The sequence below is a fragment of the Myodes glareolus genome, chromosome 1, assembly GCF_982192425.1.
Source record: "Myodes glareolus chromosome 1, mMyoGla1.1, whole genome shotgun sequence".
Classification (NCBI taxonomy): Eukaryota; Metazoa; Chordata; class Mammalia; order Rodentia; family Cricetidae; genus Myodes; species Myodes glareolus.
In genome coordinates, this window is record NC_142026.1 from 68673312 (window position 1) to 68694307 (window position 20996).

Genomic DNA, 20996 nt, shown 5'->3' on the forward strand with positions numbered 1-20996 from the left:
AAATGGATGGAAATAGAAAACGCTTTACTGAGTGAGGTAAGCCAGACCCAAAAAGAGGAACAAGGTATGTATTCACTCATATGTGGATTCTAACCATAATTAAAGGTCTTTGAGCCTATTATTCGTGATCCTAGAGAAGCTAAATAAGAAGATGAACCTGATGAAGATTATTTAGCAATCCACCAGGAGGTAGGAAATAGACAAGAGTCCCAGGTAACCTCGGGTGCATGGGGGGGTGGGAGGGTTGATGGAAGGGGAGAGTGTTAGAGAGAAGGGAGTAGGGAAGGAAAGGGGAAAGCTCGGTGGCCTGGGATGGGTGGGGGGGAGTAAGGAAGGATGAATATGGGATCAGGGAAGAATATATTTCAACTAAGGGAGTCATTTTAGGGTTTACAGGAGACTTGATTATATATGGGATCCCAGGTCCAAGGAGAGATCCCCCAGATTGTTCTCTGGACAGAGGAGAGGGTGCCTGAATCGGCCGTGGCCCATAACCATACTGATGTATATTTTGCTTATCACCATAGATCCTTCATCTGGCGAAGGACGGTGATACAGTCGGAGACCCACATTGGAGCACCGGACTGAGCCCCCCGAGGTCCAAATGAGGAGCAGAAGGAGGAAGAACATAAAAAACGAAATCAGTACTGCAAGGGATGCTATCACCCACTGATACAAGGGAATGGATCTAATGAGAGTTTACCAAGGCCAGTTGGACTGGGACTGAACGAGGAGGTGATCTAACCAGATTCTCGGAATTTGGCCGGATTCTCTGACTGTGGCTGGCCCGAAGTCTTTCTGAAAAGCCATTGACTATGATACTGGGACCTGTTTCCTCTGCATATACGGGATTTTGGGGATCCAGTCTGTTTGGACACTCACCTTCCTGGACCTGGAGGGAGGGGGAAGAAACTGGAACTTCCCACAGGGCAGGAAACCCTGACTACCCTAAGGGACGAAGAGGGAGGAGGAGAGGGAGTGGGGGGAGTGGGAGGGTGTTGGGAAGAGGGGCGGAAATGGAAACTTTTATAATTTAATAAAATTTACTTTAAAAAAAAAGAAAAAGAAAAAACCTACACACAAATTCCTAAAATGATTGCTTATAAATGTTTATTTTCATTTAAAGGGAGTTGAATAAAAGCGATTAAAGATCAGTCAAGCTCTAAAAATAATAAGGGGAATATGATATAAAGGTGAATACTTTTGCATTGGTTTATATCTTGGTCTATTGATAGAAATTTAAGATTGATTTTGTTACACTGTATACAAATACACACATATTTCTGCTCTTGTTTAAGGTATTGTGTTTGTGAAATTCATTTAAAACTATAATGAAATATATATTAATAGATAATCATCTGTAATAACCAAACATTTAATTTTGTTAGTTAGGTTTTCTAGATATATAGAGATATATTTTAGTTAGATCAATAATATTCAGCACTCTAAAGACCTACATAATATGACATTTAAAAGGATTTAAGAACTTAGGTTTATCTCAAGAGTGAGACATATCTGCTTCTGGTAGCACCAATCTACTTCAAGAGGTTGATAGGCATTGAAAACACTCATTATGGAATATGTGTTCAATGTGACAAGGCTAGCCATTTGAGCAAGAAACTAATCTTGCCTGGACTGCTTGATGGAATGCTGTATGAAATGGACATGCAGGATTCACAAAAGCCTAAATGCTAAACTTTCCAAAAGATGGCATGATCATTCAGGGTTCCTGCTTCATGAAAGAGTCTTCCAGACATTCTACAGGACACAAAAGAAAGCAACTGTTGAATTTTGACATTACAAGGCAAAACAGATCTTCAAATTTCCTGCCTCATGAAAAAGTCTACTGGATACTATGGGTCTATAGGATGAAGACAGATGCCCCAACATTACAGATGAACTTTGGGTGACAATGAGATTTTTCTTTCCATTCTGGAGTTTTAGATGTTATTTTACAATGCACTTCCTGCTTACTTAGGTAATATTATATCCTTCTGAGCATTTGAAGAGTTGAAGACAGATAGTTACAGTTATAGTTTTCTTTATTTATGATAAAAAATAAGTTAGATATAAAACCATAAACTTACAAAGATAGGAAAGATGATAGAATATAATTCGCCAAATGTAGATGAACTAAATATTGTAACTATTATTCTTGTTTGATAACTGTTTTGTATGTGTAAATTTACTATGTTAAAACTAAAACTTTTCTTTCCATTTAGAAAGAAAACGGGAGCTAATATGAGATTCCCCTTTGTGTGCTGTGAATTTGTTTTATTACCATTGATTAATAAAGAAGCTACTTCATTTTATGGCAGGTCAGAATAAAGCCAGGTGAGAAATTTGAACAGAGATATATAGAGGGAGTAGGTGGAGTCTGGAGATAACATGTAGTTGCCAAAGATGACAGATGCCCAGAACCTTACCCAGTAAGCCACAGCCTTCTAGTAATACTCAGATTAATAGAAATGGGTTAATTTAAGATGTAAGAGTCAGTTAATAAGAAACCTGAGCTAATAGGCTAACCAGTGATGTAATTAACATAGTTTCTACGTGATTATTTGGGTCTGAGCAGCTGGGAAATAAATGAGTAGATATGATTACAAGGCTAGGATTCTTTTAGGTATAAGAGGATACTAGAGTGAGAATCCCTTATAACTTATGCTCTCCTTAAGCTTTCATTGTAGGGAATGAAGACCTTGAACATCTTATTTGCCTGCCTCTTTCTCTATAGTGTTGTATACACAGGTATGCTAACACACCTACTAAATACTATGGGATGTTTCTTCTTGAGACAAGCTCTGTGGAACCCTGTCGGTGGGATGGAAGTTGCTATGGAGGCCAAACTGACCTCAACGTCAAAGAGGTCAGAGATTCATCCACCTGGCTTTGCCTTCTAAATGCTGGAATTAATGGTGTGCATCACTATGCCCAACCTGCCTTCAGTTGCTTTAAGAGACTTTAGAAATTCTCCTAGAGAGTGATGGAAATGAAAGCAATGTGCAAACAGAATTTGAGAGAGATTAATGTTTATACCACATAATACTATTTCCTATGAGTAACTGACAATAATATAGTTTTCATTTTACTATAACATTTTCACAATAATGTTCTCAATTATTATTATTTGGAAATATTTTGGGAGATTTTATTTTGTTTTGAGTTACAATCTCATTCTATAACTCAGATAAACATCGCATTCACAATCTTTCTGTTTCAGATACCCATATGCTGAAATTATAACTGTACTCTGCCATGACTGGATCAATCCTGGGAGACAATCATAATATGATATAATCTTTGCTGAAAACATTTCTCTTAATTCTAGTCCTTTATTGGTTCCCTAAATATATTATTGAATCAAAATTTTCATTCCACATTTTATCACAGCTTCCCTTAATAATTCACTGGAGTGTAAAGAACCACGGTAATAACTGAAAAGAATGTGTTGAAAGCTTGGAAAGAAGACTTATGGGAAACTGTATTACCCTTCAGGAAAGAGAAGTGGGTAAGCTTACTAGATAAAGTTGAATTTTATAATGAGAATGTAAAAAAAATTACAAACTCAAAGCAGTGTTTGGTTTTGTTAATTATGTGAAGTTAGTATTCCTAGAAGAAAACATTAATAGGTCAAAATCTTTTTGAATGATCCAATTTTCAGTTTTTGTTGCTCTGTAATACTTTTCATGAAAAATTACTTTTCCTACTCCTGTCAGGGAAACCCGTAGTCTGACTGCAGATTTTTACCTTTTCTTATGCTCTTTCAGATCCAATTCCTAAGTCTACTTCCCAATTCTGTCGCATAAAATCTGTGACAACTCACCCCATTTAGAGTGGATCCCACAAATCTCCTCCTCCTAACTAAACTGTTCCAACACAAAGTATGATCTCAACCCCCAACTTGAACAAACATTTCTTGGGAACTTGCAGGCTACTCTAGCCAGAGAACATATAAGCTAACTGCAGATATTAATATTCCCACCATCCCTTTGAGTCCAACCTTCCAGTTTTTTGCCCAGTTCAACAGCAGAACACCTGTATCAGGTCTCACAATCTTTAATCTCACACAAACCTCCCAATCTCACTACCTCAGTTAAATGCTTTGTTCCACAACTCAACTCCAACAAGCATTTCCTAGGACCCCATAGGCAGGCTTCACAGGGAAACAGGTACTCTGAATACAGATCTTCACATCTCATTTTTTCTTCTCAAATGCTAGTGTCATAGTTTCATGGCAAGCTCTGTGTAGACTATGTGGTTCAGCCTCCTTTTCCAAATGCTGCTCTCTCAAGTGGTACACACAAATCTGAACTTCCAAAGTTCCATTTAAGTACTCATCGCTTTATTATAGTCCTCAAATCTAGAAGACACTCAGTAAGGACCTGCAGGCCACTCTAACCAGGAAAGCAAGTAGGTTAACCTCAGATTTCCATTCTTTCCACCATTATTCTCAGGTCAAACCTCAGTTTTTCCTTACCTTTGTATAAAGAAAAACTTCTTCTTTGGCCTCTCCTCACTCAAGGGCCCCATTCCCAGGTAACTGAATAAGCAGAAACTATGGAAGACTCTGATTCCTTCACTCCTGTGAATCTTCTTATGCACTTTTCTTGCCTATTCCCATACCTAACTGTGATATTTCTATATCCTAAAGGCATCAGGATCACAGAAGAATTTCTTACCTGGCTAGACACAACCACCACACTCTGTTAAGTACCACTCAGTACAACATAAAATAAAGAAGGAAACACTAGGCCAACAAAGACAGGATCAGATGTCATCATCTAGAATTACATTTTCACAAATTCAGCTGCCAATAATTTACACACAGAAATAAGACCAGTAACATCCAGAACAGTATGTCTTCTCTAGAGCCCAGCCACATTACTACAACAGGCACTAGATATTACAACGTACCTGTAGAACAAGAAAAAGGCATTTAAAAATCCTGCAGGGAATAATAGAGTTCTTTAATGTAGAAAAGGAAAAATACCTTAAAGAAATGTATGGAAACACAAACAATGAAAGGAAATGAATAAAAAATTGAAGACCTAATGTGGAAATAAAATTAATCAAGAAAGCTCAACCTGAAGGAAATATGTGAAACAAAAATCTAGAAACTCAAACAGGAATCTCAAAGGTAAGTTACATGAGCAGAATACAAGAGATGAACAATAGACTCTCAGTCATTGAAGACATCAGAGAAGAAATATATACAATTGTCAAAATTTTTAAATCTCAAAACATTCACATCACAAAATATTTAAGATATCTGGGACAACAAGAAATAACTAAATCTTTTAGTATAAGTAGAGGAAAAAGAGGAAAAACCAAAGTCAATGCCACAGGAAATGCTGACAACCTCATAGAATTAAATTTTCCTAACTTAAAGAAGTAGATGCCCATTTAATAAAATAAGATTGCAGAACACCAAATAGACTGAATAGATTAAAAAAAATACCCTCAGAACATAGTAAAAAAATTAAACAAAGAGCACAATTTACGGATGGATAAACAAGGACTGGAATGGGAGGATCTAGTTGGGGGGGGGAGAGGAGAGACTTGAGGAAGGGAATATGAGGAAAGATAGCTAAAATTAATGTACATTTCAGGAAAACTATATATACAGCTTTTTATAGTAGAAACTTCTTAAAAATATGTATGTATGTACACAAAAATTTGAAGATAATCTAAATAATATAAACTAATAACAGCAGAGATGGTGTCCCAAATGTCCATCTTTTGTTACCAAAGGAAGATTCCAGTATTGAGATTGGGGTACCTTAATTGAGTTGTTGGCCAAAGATATCCCATGTGTACTCCTAAACAACACAGGTTGCTTCCAAGACTATAAGTTATTTTTTCACAAATTGACAGCAAGGCCCTATAACTGAAGACAACATCTTCATTACTCATAGAACACAGAGATGCTGGACTGCTGACTACATAAATCTTTCACCTGTACATTCCAGCACATGCTATCAAAAGAAAAATGTAAACATGAAGCCATCCAAAAATCCTTTGATCTACAGTGGTGCACTATGTACAAGATATACTAGACTGATGATGGTGCAAAATTTATGGTATAACAAACCAATAACTGATTTTATTTCAGGCTCACTCAGTCTCCTCAAGATGAATCCCTTATCTTACACTGCTTTGATGACCAGGGGCTAGATAGCCTGCGGAACCTAGGGTAAAACCAAATAATACTGCTCTAAAAATGTAGTGGCAAAATGACTCCTGATGATAGTCTGCTATGCTCAGATTAGTACTAAGTCAGGTAGCAACAGAGAAGCTTTCTCATGAAGCAATTTGGAACAAATATAGAGACCCATGGGCAGACAATAAAGAGAGTGAGATATATTTGAACAATAAGCCCTAAATGATAAGTCTTCAACAAACCTCTCCCATTAGAACTCAGAGAACAAATCTGAGGCAGAAGGAGGAGGAGGAGGAGGAGGAGGAGGAGGAGGAGGAGGAGGAGGAGGAGGAAGAGGAGAAGGAGAAGGAGAAGGAGGAGAAGGAGAAGGAGAAGGAGAAGGAGAAGGAGAAGGAGAAGGAGAAGGAGAAGGAGAAGAAGAAGAAGAAGAAGAAGAAGAAGAAGAAGAAGAAGAAGAAGAAGAAGAAGAAGAAGAAGAAGAAGAAGAAGAAGAAGAAGAAGAAAAAGAAGAAGAAGAAATAATGAAGGGAGGACAACAAGAAAACAAGGCCCTCTACATCAATATGAGAAAAGTTCATATGAAACAACAAACTCTGGAAGCATGCATAGTGCCACATAGCCTGTACCTGTCCTCTGCTAATATATTAGAGCTTTCAGTTTAGTGTTTATATGGACTTCCTGAATGGACAAACAAGTTGGTTTCTGCTTGTTATTTCTCTTGTGCTGTTTCCTTTCTGTTCATTTATTTTGTCCAACTTTGAGGTGATAATATTTTTTCATCACATTGTTTTTTATTTTTCTATATTTTAAAATATGAGTGAGTGAGTGAGTGATTGAATGAGTGAATGAATGAATGAAACTAACCGCTAGAGTAGATGTTAACAATTGAATTTTTATTTATACCTGCTGTGAGAATCAGTTGTCGCCAATGTAGTAACAGTGGATACATAAACTACTGCACAGCAGTCTTCATATTGAAGAGTAGTTGACCAACAGATAATAGCCTCTACAGTTTTGTGGGGGGTGCTTTTATTTGGTTATAGTTCAGTGCTTTTTTTTATTTTTGAAGGTATAGTTTTATTTGGGGAAAATATTGTTTTATTGGCTTTGTTTTTGAAAAAGAATTTAAGATTGGGTGGGTAAGGAAGAGGAGAAAATTTGGAAGGAATTGTGAGAGAGAAAGACTATGATCAAAATATGATTAAATTTAAAAATTGTTTTGAATAATAAAAATAAAGTAAGAAAAAACAAGAAGCTACAACTATCTGTAACCTTCATACTCACCAGAGTCTACTTCTATAAGTAAACAGAGTCTGTAAGATTGCTTCTTTTCCTTCTTAATTTTTCAACAGTTCTAAGCATGGACATATGTTTTTTTCTGAAAGACCTAATTATCAGAACATTTTTTTTCTTACTCAGTAAAACGTCCAATGAATATATTTTTTTTTTGCTACATAAATGGTGGTTACGTTCCATCTGTAACTTCCAAGTCACTTAAATTAATGAGCTACTGATGAAATAAACATATTTTTGTGCTTATATGCAAGTTATCACTGATATATATATATATATAATATATATAATATAAGGGAATAATTTTTAACTGAATGGTAATAATATGCAAATAATTTAAAAGTTATTTTTAATGCCCTTTTGAAATAATGTCTCCTATAGCCAAGGTTGATCTCAAACCCACCAGGATGACCCATGAATATGTCTCTATATCCAAGTTCTAGGTTTATACTCATGAAACACCCTGCCAAGGTTTTCTTTCAGATTTAAAATATTAGTTATTTGAGACACATGTAATATTAAGCATATTTATAACCTTAAATTGGACATTTTAATTAAATAAAACCTGCAATGATCATATAAGGGCATGGGCTATCAATCTCTTTAGAGATATGCCATTACTTAATGTTGAAACATTTTATGTAGTTTCTAATAAGACTTTTGATATCTCCATTGTATCCTAGCCTACCATGTGGAACCCTCTGTACTGAAGAGCACAGAACACCATCTTCCTGACTGGCTCTACACTGTACACACCTTGCAGATTTGAATATCACTCAGTGCTCTTCATGTGACTTCAGCACTTCTGCTGTTCCAGGATTCAAAGATGGATTTCTAGGCTTGATTGCTCTTCTTGTGGTCAGGGGAGATGGCATAATTTTGGGCACAACAGTGGGAGGACACTGCATTTCCCATTACCCACTGACCACTTTGTTATCAGCTTTGTTGAATGTGTTGCAAAGTCAGAATTTGAAAACCCGTAATTCAAGTGTGAACTGCTCCACCTTATATCAGAGTGCAGTAGAGTAAAGAAAACATGTGTGGTGGACCAGGAGGCTGGAGATCAAATTCTTGATGCAGGTCCACACAGACATAGGGCATAATCTCACTTTTAGTAACTGTTGATGAACTTGACCCTGACAGAGTAGGCAGATGGGGAAAGAGGTATGTAGGGTTCTGCATGGAGTGGTTTGTTGGAGGTTGTTTGTCTGCTGTGAAAATAATCCTTACCTTTATCATGTCTTCATAGCTAATTAGTAAAAAGTTGTTCCTTGCTCTCATGGAAAGCCAGGCACTGGTATGTTCAAACCATGATCCATATATCACTGTGTGAGGAGAGGAGAAAATTTTGATTACAAAGAATAAAAGTGAAGTCTGTCTGGTATTCTTCACTTTTTTGAAAATGTCAGACAGCTTTACTAAGGAAAGTCCAAAGATTATTTACAGTAGTCAATGTAACATTTTTCTAGTAGCCATATCAGAAGAGCAGTAGGTGGTAAAAATATTCATGAGGTTATTCCATCCTGAAGAAAAGTTCTAATGGGTGAAACTTAGATAGAAAAGACCCCAGGTACTTTGGCCCTAGAATGTTCTTGCTATGCTGGTATGCTGTTACATATTTGCTGCTGCCATTTTTCTCTGGTATGTGCCATTCTGTGAATGGGCATGAAGTGATCACCACTACCTTTAATGTAGTATGATTATCTCATGGAAATACACAATTCCACTGGGAATTTTTACCTATGGATCATTATAAAGAATATTTCCTCACAAGATAAGCTATTTAACAGAAGTAATGATTTTATATAATAACAGTGTTAGTTTAAATAGGATTTTGATGTTTGGGGGTCTTTAGTAAATATAGAAATTAATTATGACAGAAGATAGCGTAGTGTGAAAGTTATATAGGTAAAAACAAGATATGGTGTTGCCCCTGCACCTGATAAAGCAGGGCCTGGAGAGAATAGACAATAAGAAGAAGGAAATGTCACACAGCTAGCTTTTCTTGAGGAGTCATATAGACTGTGGATTAGGCTAATGATTAAGAAAAACATTTGTGTCTCAAAAGCTAAGTTATCTGAAGTAATTTTAGTCTTATTGTTAAGAGCTGTGTTCTTCAGATTTGGTTTTAATCATAGCTAAAAAAAGCTTTAAATATCACTTAAGTATAGATAATATGTTTCTGTTAATAATTTTGAGGTAAAAATCCTGGGGAATCAATCTAAGTCAAAAATGCACAGAATTAAGAGAGACTCATTGATGTCAAAGAACATTAACCAATGTATCATTGTTATTATTAACTAATGTGCTTTATTCTTAGAATGGGCTGGTGATCAAAGATGACCATTAATTTCTTCCAATTTCTGCCATCAGCTTCTTAATATAAAAAAGCAGTTGCTTAAAGGGTATGCACCTTGAGGATTTAAAACAGAGATGACTCATATATAAAGTTTGGGTTTCTGATTCTTTTAAAATTCCTTGTAATATTACTTTTTGAGATAAGAAAAAAAGTGATTGATTCTTTCATTGAAATCATAAAATGCAGCCTGCTAGTAAAAGAACAGACTGAGAAAAATATGTTGCTTGTCTAAACTTTGTTCATCTATAATGGTGCTGGTTAGATACCAATGTATGTGACTTGTTAAGATAATTTGTTTTTCATTTGTAATATGTAGTTTTTTAATCATATAAAAGAAATGGAAAAATGTATTTTACCTATGTTCACTGTAATAATTCACTTGAAAAATAAAATGTAACCACAATGCAATGCTCATATTGTCTGAGAAATATATAGTTGGGGTATATAGTCAGAAAAAAAAGAACAATAGAGAGAGATGATGATAATGAAAAGACTCTAAAAGTGTGTGCAAGTTTCTTCCCTTTTTTGCAGGCTGCAGAGAGTTCAGTTTAGTCCCCCTCATTGACTGCTGAAAATTTTTTACTCTCCCAGAGAAAAAAATCAAGTTCTGTGATTAATTTACCAAGTTCATGGTTTCTACATTGTGCCTTCACTGTGAAGCGTCATCCTCATGGAAGTGGCTAAGTTTGAAAATCACACAGTTAGCTGATAAGATTAAATTCCTTAGTAAACTTATCACCTGACATCTTTACTTTTAATGCCACGAGGAGACATCCATTTGGAAGCATGCAGTGACAGAGACATGAATTGTTGAAAACTGATCACAATAATACAGACATCCAGAGAGGTGTGGGCATGGCCAGATTTCGACTTTTTAATGTCACCATGTCTGGGGAACTTTCTTAACCCTTTCTGGGGGAAATTACCTCCCAGTGGCATTCACCTCTGTTGTTCAGCCACTTCTCAATAGTGTCTCCACAAGACCTGAGCCTCCAAAACACAGATAATTAGAGACCTCCCAGGCATAGGCTTTCACACTTGCCCTGAGGCTTTATTTGCATTCCCAGTGCTACTATGATGTGTTTTCAACAGTCACAGTGTCATCACTGTTCCTGGAATAGTTTTCCTCTCTGTTAATATTTTAGCCTCCTTTCCACACTTGCTTTGTTGTTCCTCATTATTTGAAAAGCTAACTGAATCAAGACAAGAGAAAAGACAAGAGTTAAGCCAAGATTGGAGCGATAAGATACGGGAAAACAAAGTATCTAAGATTTGACTGAAAGCTGGAGGTAAATGATCTACAGAGAGACTATAGAGAGAATGAGAAATGACAATGCATGACAGCATTAGGTCATTTAAAGTGATTGAAACTGGGATTAGATTATGATTTAGTGAAAAAAAATTGCCTTGATTGTGTGAGAACCTACCTGAGTATGAATCTTCAGAAATCTACAGCATTGGATATTGAGATAGGAGAAATCCCAAAAGCTTGGGACCTGCTAATTTCACACACACAACAAAGAACTAGAAGAGACTGTCTCAAACAAGGTAGATATTAAAGCTCAACACCTGATGTATTGTCTGTCTTTAGCACAAGAACACTCACTTTTACACATTTGCATTCAAACTATCAAAAATACACATATCTATACATATCAAAAGAAAAGCTAAAAGTCAAGCTTTTATTCATCTGTAATGCCAAAACTCAGGAGGTAGCAAGATGAAAAGTCTAGGTGTTCAATATTATTTTCAAGAACATGGTGTATTATTGGTCTACCTTGGATACAACATATCCTGACTCAAATCAAAAAGCCACAAGCTCATTAGTAAGGGAACCAAAAAATAAGCCAATGACATATAACTAAATAATAATTAACAGGGATTCTGCCTTAGAAATTATTTTAAAAGGTATTTGTGTTTTGGGGTCAGGGACTGCAAAAGATGAGTCAACAACTCCCTTCCTCTGAAAAGCATCATAGTTTTTTTGGGTTTTTTTTGGGGGGGGGTTGTTTGTTTGTTTGTTTTTGTTTTTTGTTTTGTTTTACCACTGAGCCATTTTTTAAGCTAATAATGACATAAATTTGAAAAGTAAGTCATATTGGACAATGAAAAGTGGAAATGTGAACAAAATAATTTACAAAATAAATAATCAATGAAGTAAATACAGACACAAAAAGGGGTGGTGGGGCTATGAGATGGTAATGAGTTACAGTACTTATCCTGTTTCTCTGAAAAACAGTTCTCAGTCTCAGTAACCCACATAAATTAGAAGCACACATGTGACTCCACAAAGCTGTTCCCAGGTTAGAACATATATTCTGTGAGATGTGTGTACTCACACAGACGTTCAAGACAACATACTCATCAGTTCATAATAAATGAGAAGTTTTAAAAATGGAAAAAAGTCACAGTGTGAAGGCAAGCTGAAGGACGTGGAACAGTACAATAAGAGCAAAGATAACATAATAAGAAGATATGAGTGACATTTCTAAGATATTTGTGACTCTATGAAAAGTACAAATCTAAGGTTCATCAGTCTAAAACATTTTAAAAATAATTCCCCAAATTTAAGAAAAGAGACATTGTATTGCATAGTTTCCACTGTTAACTTGACTCAACCTATAAACACCTTGTTAGAGATTTTTAAGGAGAAATTGTTTATGTCACATTAACCTTTGGACATGTTATTAAATGATTATCTGGATTGTTAATGGAAGATGTAGAAGGTGAATCACATTGTGTTTGGCCTCATTCTCTGCTAATGGGGGTCCAGGAAAGTATAAGTGAAGAGAAAGCTAACTGAGGAAAGCAAGTGTAAATATAGTTGTCTACCTGCTCTTGACTGTTAACATATTACTTTAACTTCCTGACAAGTCTTCTCATTGATAATAAACTTTAACATGGAGTTGAAAATAAAATAAACACTTTTTTCTCTAGGTGGGTTTTTGTTATAACAGATACCAATTCAGATATTCGCAAAATTTAGGACATCACATATACATGATCAGGAAAGAAACTCCCATAATAATATTATAATTAAACAAAGAAAGTATATTGAAATTGGCAAGAGAGAATCACCAAGTCAAGGGTAAAAAAAAAGTCTGTCAGAATAACATATAAAATTGAGACATTTTTTAAAGAAGGGTGAGCTGCAATCTGTATTTCAATTCTTATATATCAAAAAGGGCAACTTAGAATATCATACCATTCAAGGCTACTTTTCACAATTGAAGCAGAAATAAAAATTATACATTAAAAATATACAAAGTGAATTTATGACCACCAAGGCAGCTCTATAAAATATAACTTTAGGAGTCTTTTGGAATGAATCAAAAAGTAAATATATTTATAAGACAACAATAAGTTAACTTCAGCAGTCAGGTTGATACAACCTAGAATTATCTGAGAGAATCTAGGTTAAGATATTGTACCCATCAGATTGACCTGTGGCCATGTGTTTTGAGGATGATTGATATGGCCCACAGTATAGGTAGCTGGTGTGGGATATATGAAGAATCTAATTTAATTAGAAACACTGAATGAGTTTCCAAGGTGATTAGTAAAATGGTTTCTACATCAGTTCTTCCTGAAGATAAAGACCTGACTGCTCCCATAGATAGACTGTGACTTGAAAATATAGAACAGATAAACAATTTCTTCTCAAACATTGCTTCTGTCAAGTATGGTTTATCTCAGAAACCATAAAGCATATAAGAACAACGCCTAAACCAGAAATAAAAGGAAAATACCACAATCACCTTGGCAAAAATATTCAAGATAATAGGAGTCAGTGGACTCATTTCACTAGTATCTGATTTTAATCCTTTGATCAAAAGACATAGGCTAGGATATTGGAATAAGAAAGTAGTCAGTATACATGTGTTGTACTTCAGCATAAAAGACAGATGGAACCTCACAATGAAATGATGACAAAAGGTGTTCTGGGCTAGTGGAAGTGGAAAACAAGCAAGTGTTGATGATTTAGTTGGACAAACTAAAATTTAAACCAATTTTAATGAGAAAGGATAAATACTACTTCCTATGAGTTAAAGGAACAATCCATGGAGAGAACTGTACAATTCCACACATATGTGCATCCAGTTCTACACAGAAAATACAATTCTATGTAAAGCCACAAGCTATCCCTGAGTGTTATCGCTTTCACTCTCAAAAATTTAATCCATTATCCACATAGAAAAAAGAACCATAATTAAATGACATCACATGAATAGAATACAGTATACAAAGCCTTCAGAATACACATTGTTCTCAGATTAAATACTCATTACAGTGAACACTTGCAAGTAATGCTGTTTGGTCAAAAAGATGTTCTGCATGACTAGCCACAGCTCCCAGTGCTACCACATGAAAAATTTTGATGGAAATTTGGGAAAGGCAGAGAATCAAAGTTGAACATATATGGTCAAACTGGAGACATGACTTTTGTGACTGGATACAGCAGTGAAAGAAGATTGAAGATTGCTGATTGATTGAGGAGCAGGTCATTGTTTAGAAGGGATGTGTAAGCTGTTTTCTTTTTCTGCTTTATTTATTTATGTTTTTATTTTATGTTTTTTTTCTGAGGAACATACAAAGGTTGAGGGTAGATATGAAAGGACTAGGAAATGAGTGAAATGCATAAAAGAAAGTTCCTAAATAATGAATAAAAATTATCTAATAAAAATGCACAGTAATACAACAAGTGCTGAGTCTGCAAAAGTACTTAACATAATGTTTAAACTAAAAAAAATGTTTAGGCCTGATGAATTTTTCTAAACCTTCAGAGAACAAGAATGCTTTTTGAACTGTTCCATAAAAGAAGTCACACCAAAAAAATATTTCTGTGATGTATCTTCTAGATAAAAAAAACAGACAAAAAGTCAAAAAAGTACATAATAAAACCTATAATTTACACAGATAAAATAATTCTCACCAAAGCCTTCCTAACCAAATTCAGTAACTCATCAAAGAATATTAAAATGAGCGAATAAGTAAAGGTTCTTGCTACCAAACCTGATGAACTAACTCCACATGGTGGCAAGAAAGAAAACAGGAGCCCATGTTCCATTAAATGACTCCTCACCTGTATGCCTGTAGCCACCTACAATGGAATCCACTGCATCACAAACACACACATGAAGAAAAGGAACTTGAAAACAGAAAGGAGAGATAGGTGAGAAGGCCAAAATGGTAAGCAATTGAGGCAACAGGAAAGGATGGTTTAGTGGGTCATTGTTGTGACCAAAAGTCCTGCACACATGTGAAGAAATGTCACTTATGAAACACTTTATTATATATAATTAATATGTTTGAATAAATGTTAAAATAAAAGCAAAGTATAAAGAATTCTTGCCTATGAAATATTGTTAGACAAATAAGGATAAAGGATGTAAAATTGTTGAAAAGATATATTTAAAAATGGTACATGGTCAAGCCAGTATATAAGAAGACAACAGAAAAAAGACTAAGAATAGGTGTCAGGACAAAAACCACATTTGTTATCTTTATTTTGCTATGATAAAACATTATGAACAAGGTAACTTAAGGAAGATGGAGCTTCTTTTTGGCCTGTGTATTCAGAGATCTTAGAATAAATGTTGAGATAAAGTATAGAATCTGAAAGCTGAGAGTTCATTTCCTACACTCCAAGCAGGAAACAGAGGAAGGAAACTGGAAGTGGCTTAATAATTTAATCTCTCAAACTCACACTCATTGATATACTTTCACTATCAAGGCTGTGCCTCATAAATCTTCTAAAATAGTATCATCAGCTGTTTGAAACAAGTATTCAAATGCCAGAGTCTTTGTGAAGGCATTTGTCATTCAAACCAGCATAAATGATAATATCTATATTAGTATTGGAAATGTTGTCAAGGTGGTGTGTCAAAACTGTTACTGTGAAAAAAAACCTGTTACTGTGCCCTGTTTTCAGTTGTGCATGAGAATAGTCAGACTTTACAGTTAGACTTGAAATCCTGATAAGCCTTGAATCCACAAATAGGTTGAATGTAGAGGGATAAGATGGAACCTGATGGAGACTATATAATATACATTAGGGTATGGATATAGCAAAGTTAGTTAACTTATATGGTCTTGGGTGGTTGAGCTCCAGCATTAAATAAACAGAATATGACAGTATGTAATTGAAGTCCTAAGACAGAAGAGGTAGATACAGTATGAGGAGACCTTCAAGGTTGTCATTAGCAATATGTAAAGTTCAAAATCAGCTTAAGCTATATCACACAGTGTCTTTAAAAATATATGTAAACCTCCTTCAACTTCTATATTCAACAGGATACTCACCATGTCCTTTGAGAAACCAGTCAAAATAAGTTGCTAGTGATGCTGGATTCTTAATAATGTTTTTATTAGCAAAGAAAAAATAACCAGATACAAGAACATCTCTGGGATTTCTGATGACGTAGATGACCTTAAATGGAAAGAAATGTAAATGAAGGTCAATATACATAGTCCCAAACTTTTAAGTGGCACAATTTATGTGAGATATCAATCAAATATTCATGATGTTTTCAAAAACTTTTATTCTATTTATTTGGACAAAATATATACAGAAGTGAAAATTATCTATAATCAGAATATTTTGATAATCTTATTTGACTTTAGAAATGTAAAACAAATTTACTGAGGTCACTGAGATGATGAAAAACAACAACAACAAAATCTATGACTAATGCAGTAGTTGAAGAGATCAAAATATTACAGTGTGAGAGACTATTCACCCACTGTAAAAGAATATCTTATATAAATAGTGATGAGTACTGTGAAAAATGGAAAACTAATTGGTTTCTGTAACTGCAACTACCAAATATAACTCTTAAATATGACATGAGACAGAGCTAAATTCCAGTGTCATTATACAACGATACACACAAAGACCTACAGGCAGCCAAGAAATGCTATCAATGGGAGAAACAGACTTCTCCTGGGAATGGTATATTAATTGTTTATGCAAGACCAAATTTTCAGAACCCAAAAATATATGTAAGTAACATTTTGGAGACTAGCCAGGTTGTATTTAAATATTTAGAAATATGTAGTTACATATACAAACAGCTGTAACAATGCTTAATGAAAAATGAGGTCATCAATTTGAAAGGGGGAAATGAGGGGTATATGAATGAGCTCGGAGGGTGCAAGCAGAAGAGGGGATGATGTATACAAGTAGATAATATTCTCAAAAACAAAAGAAATAAATTTACATTAATAGTAACTTTTGTAGAAGAAAATCTAAATTTCGTACAAATGCCTGTTGTGACATTTTTCTAGAATTCATCTATTCAGACCTTAATTTCTCCAGCCAAGAGTTTGCTAAATTCTGTTAAGACGCAGAGATGTAGTTGAATGGTCACTTCTTCATTTTGAATTTTTTAAATTATTTATTAATTATATAAGCAGTGTATACACTTAGTATGCCTGCAGGTCAGAGAGGGCAACAGATCTCATTACAAATGATTATCATCTACTATGTGATTGCTAGAAATTGAACTCGGGATGTTTGAAGAAACAGTCAGTCCTCTTTACCTCTGAGCAATGTTTCCAGCCTCATTGTGATAATTTTCAAGAGAGATTATTTTTCTAAGTTTGTCTTTGTAGTTTAAGCATAAAATAATTTTAGGATCCATGATTGATGGACTTCTCTAAAACTTTCTTACTAACAAGGAGCTATGGTAGATCACAAACTAGATATCTCTGATCCCTTCTGAAGATTCTCTATCAGAGACATTGGCAATTACTAATACTAATGATTGCTATGGACAGTTAGACATAGTAAAACAGAGTAGGTACAGATGAGCTCTGATTGTTGAATAATCTATAATAAGAGAGCTTTGGTGCCTGGTCAGGTTGCAGCTCTGTCTTGGGTGATTCAACCACTGTGAATTGGCTTTATTTAGAATAATGATTAGTTGACATTACTGACAACAAAGCAGTAATATCCAATTCCCACTAGAGTTTTGAACTCTGTTTGACCTGTATATTCAGTACCTGCATGAGCTAATTTATATTTCACTTTTTCTCATACATCTGTCCAGAACCACTGTGTGATGGATGACATCCTGGTACTCTAATGTAGTCTGAGGAGCAGACACCTTAGCATCATATAGTGCATGAGAATCCCAGCATTCCTCCCACAACCTCCAGAGTCAGAGCACATTTCAGATAGAATTCCAGGGTGCTTCTTGGTAGAATAAGTTTAATGAGTAATTGATTAAAGATTTCTCAACAAATGGACACTGACCTTAGCCTTGGAACTAAAGAAAGACTTGGGAAAAAGATGGATGGGAAGGTGGGAAATCATGAGGCGTGGTCCTTTTTGATTGATTAATTGTGGATACCCTGTTTTAGTCTCTATCCAAGGTGAGCGTTCCCAGATAGGCACAGATTGAATCCACTTGGGATTCCCCTTGGTTTGAATCAAGCAGACAGTCTCAACAAGCCAGTTAGTTCCTGAAGAAGAAAGAAACGTTATAATCATTCATTTAAACATTGGTTGTGAAAAAAGCTTCAAGTGGAATATATTTCCATCCAATTTAGAGTTCAGATGTTTCCAACCACACAGACATGTGGTATTCGCAATGTTCACATGGTTTAAGTACAAAGTATATTTCTCCAGAACATTCACAATGCTTACCTGGAAAAGTTGAGACTTTGTACTCAATAAACCCACCTACCAGTTGGAAATCCCTTTATCATTCTACAGTCTGGTAGAGTGAATAAATCTTTCTCAGTTATTTCCCAGGGATGCAATTGTGGAATCTGTCCGTGAAACTTGCTCTTTTCATTTAATACAGTGCCATTAAGATATATCCACACTGCTGTGTGTGGTTGAGTATTGCTTCAGTAAAGGTAATAAATTCCCTTGTGTGTATTTACCCCACACACTTGTATCTGTGTTTATTTGCTCATTTGTAAGAGGATGTTTCTCTAGCTCTGCTCTGGGCTATCTTCTGGATCCTTTACCTGCATTCCACTACCATTGCCTTTCCATGTCATTATACTTTCAATGTCAGCAACCTAGTACTTACCCATGTTCAATGCTTTTGTCACCCACCAAACAACCCTCCCTCAATTTCCCATAAAGTCTGTTTGGTTCCTTCAGTTTTGAGACTCTTTCCATTACCTAGACAAGGTTCATGTCCTTGTCCGAACCTAATATGCATGCTGTTAGGATTTCAGCCTTGGTCACCTGTTTAGATTGTAGCAAATGTTGAGAGGTAAAATATATAGCATAGGAAAAAAATCACTAACATCCCATAGTTTGTTCTGGAATGAGCTATGATTAGGAATAAATAGATATTGCAACAGCCAGCCAAGGGTTGCTGTTTAAGCAATTGTGAACTTATACAGATGTCATTCTGGAGAATTCTTCTACCTGTCATTGTCCTCTTCTCCACACATTCTTACAACCATGCCTTTTCCTCTAGGTGTTATTACTTCTGTAAATTCTCATCAATCTCTCTCTTCCACTTTCTTTTCTACACAGAAACAGACTAATGCCAGAGGCTTCTTTATGTTATACTGTCTTTAAGTTGATACTCCGACCCCACAGGTTAGGGTAGAGTTCTTTCAATGAATGGAAATACTCTCACACACCATGCCCACGGAGCATTGAACACATGAGATATATAAAACACTCCAGTCGTCTCCAAAATTAATAAATTTAAAAGCTCTAACCTTTCCCAGACACTTAGGATCATTTTCCGTGATGGTCCTTACCAGATTTTGGGTAACTCAGTATAACTGTGTCTTCATCTCTGAATCCAAACTTATTGCAGCACTCTCCAATAATTTCTTTTTCATGCCCTAGAGCAGAGAAAGGTATTCCTTCAAACCAGAGGAAGTCTGACATGGCAAATAGTTCTTTTTTGGTGCTCTTAGGATTCTAGCATTGCCCACCTGTTTAGATTATAACAAATGTTGAGAGGTAAAAGGTACAGTGTAGACAAATAATAATCATTAACATCTCATAGTTTGTTCTGAAATGGAATAGGGGTAGGAAGAAAGAGATATTGCAAAAACCAGCCAAAGGTTGCTGTATTAGGCAACTGTGAACTCATTCAGATATCATTCTGGAGAATTGTGAGCTTGAAGTTATGACTCCAAACCAGTAACTCAATAACAAGTACTTGGACATAGAAACAAACCGTAATTTAAAATGTTTTCAATAAGAAACTGGGGGTTATTCCACTTTTTTGTATCTGTTGAGGTTTTGCATTGTTATCAAGTATGTGGTCAAGTTTAGAGAAGGTTCCATGAGGTGCAGAGAAGAAGGTATATTCTTTTGTGTTTGAGTGAAATGTTCTATAGATGTTCGTTACATCAATTTGAGTCATGGCATCTGCTAGTTCTCTTATTTCTCTGTTAAGTTTTTATCTGGTTGACTTGCCCATTGTAGAAGAATGATATTTTAGAATCTCCTACTATTAGCATGTGGGATTTGATATGCGATTTAAGCTTTAGTAATGCTTTTTTTTATTATTTTGTATATGTGAGTGCTCTTGTATTTGGGGCATAGATGTTCAGGATTGAGATTTCACCTTAATTGATTTTTCCTATGATGAGTATGAAGTGTCCTTCACCATCTTATCTGATTGACTTTAGTTTGAAGTATATTTTGTTAGATATTAAGAAAGTGACTTCTGCTTTTATTCCTGGGTACATTTAATTGGAAAATCTTTTTCCATCCCTTTTACACTAAGGTAAAATCTGTATTTGAGGTTTAGGTGTGTTTCTTATATACAGCCAAGGGTGGGTCCTGCTTTCATATCCATGCTGTTTGCTCATTTTTATAGGTGGATTGAGCCTATTGATATTAAGAGATATTAATGACCAATGTTACATTTTGGTAGTAGTATTTGTGTGTGGGATTCAACCTACCTGAAGACCCAGCAACATCACCCTTGGGCATATACTCAAAGGATGCTCAATTATACTATAAGGACATTAGTTCAACTAGGTTCATAGACACATTATTTATAATATCCAGAACCTAAAAACAACCTAGATGCCCCTCAAACAAATAATGGATTAAAAATGTGGCATATTTACACAATGTAATACTAATCAGATGTGGAAACAAATTAAATCTATAAATTGTCATGAAAATGGTTGGAACTAGATAAAACCATCTTGAAGGAGGTAACCCAGATGCAAAAAGATGAGTAT

The 20996-nt window shown here is 35.3% G+C and overlaps 1 protein-coding gene across 1 annotated transcript in view; it reads right to left on the reverse strand.

The window, feature by feature from the left end:
- LOC125396008 (sulfotransferase 2A1) overlaps positions 1-19931 on the reverse strand; it is a 35406-nt gene extending 15475 nt beyond the window's left edge. The window contains exons 1-4 of the mRNA XM_048427780.3: positions 19548-19931; positions 18070-18278; positions 16116-16242; positions 8684-8778 (exon numbers count right to left, since the gene is read on the reverse strand). Of these exons, the coding sequence (XP_048283737.3) occupies positions 8684-8778; positions 16116-16242; positions 18070-18278; positions 19548-19680 (564 nt within the window). The 5' untranslated portion in view covers positions 19681-19931. The remainder of the gene's footprint in view (positions 1-8683; positions 8779-16115; positions 16243-18069; positions 18279-19547) is intronic.
- Between the last annotated feature and the right edge of the window lie 1065 nt (positions 19932-20996).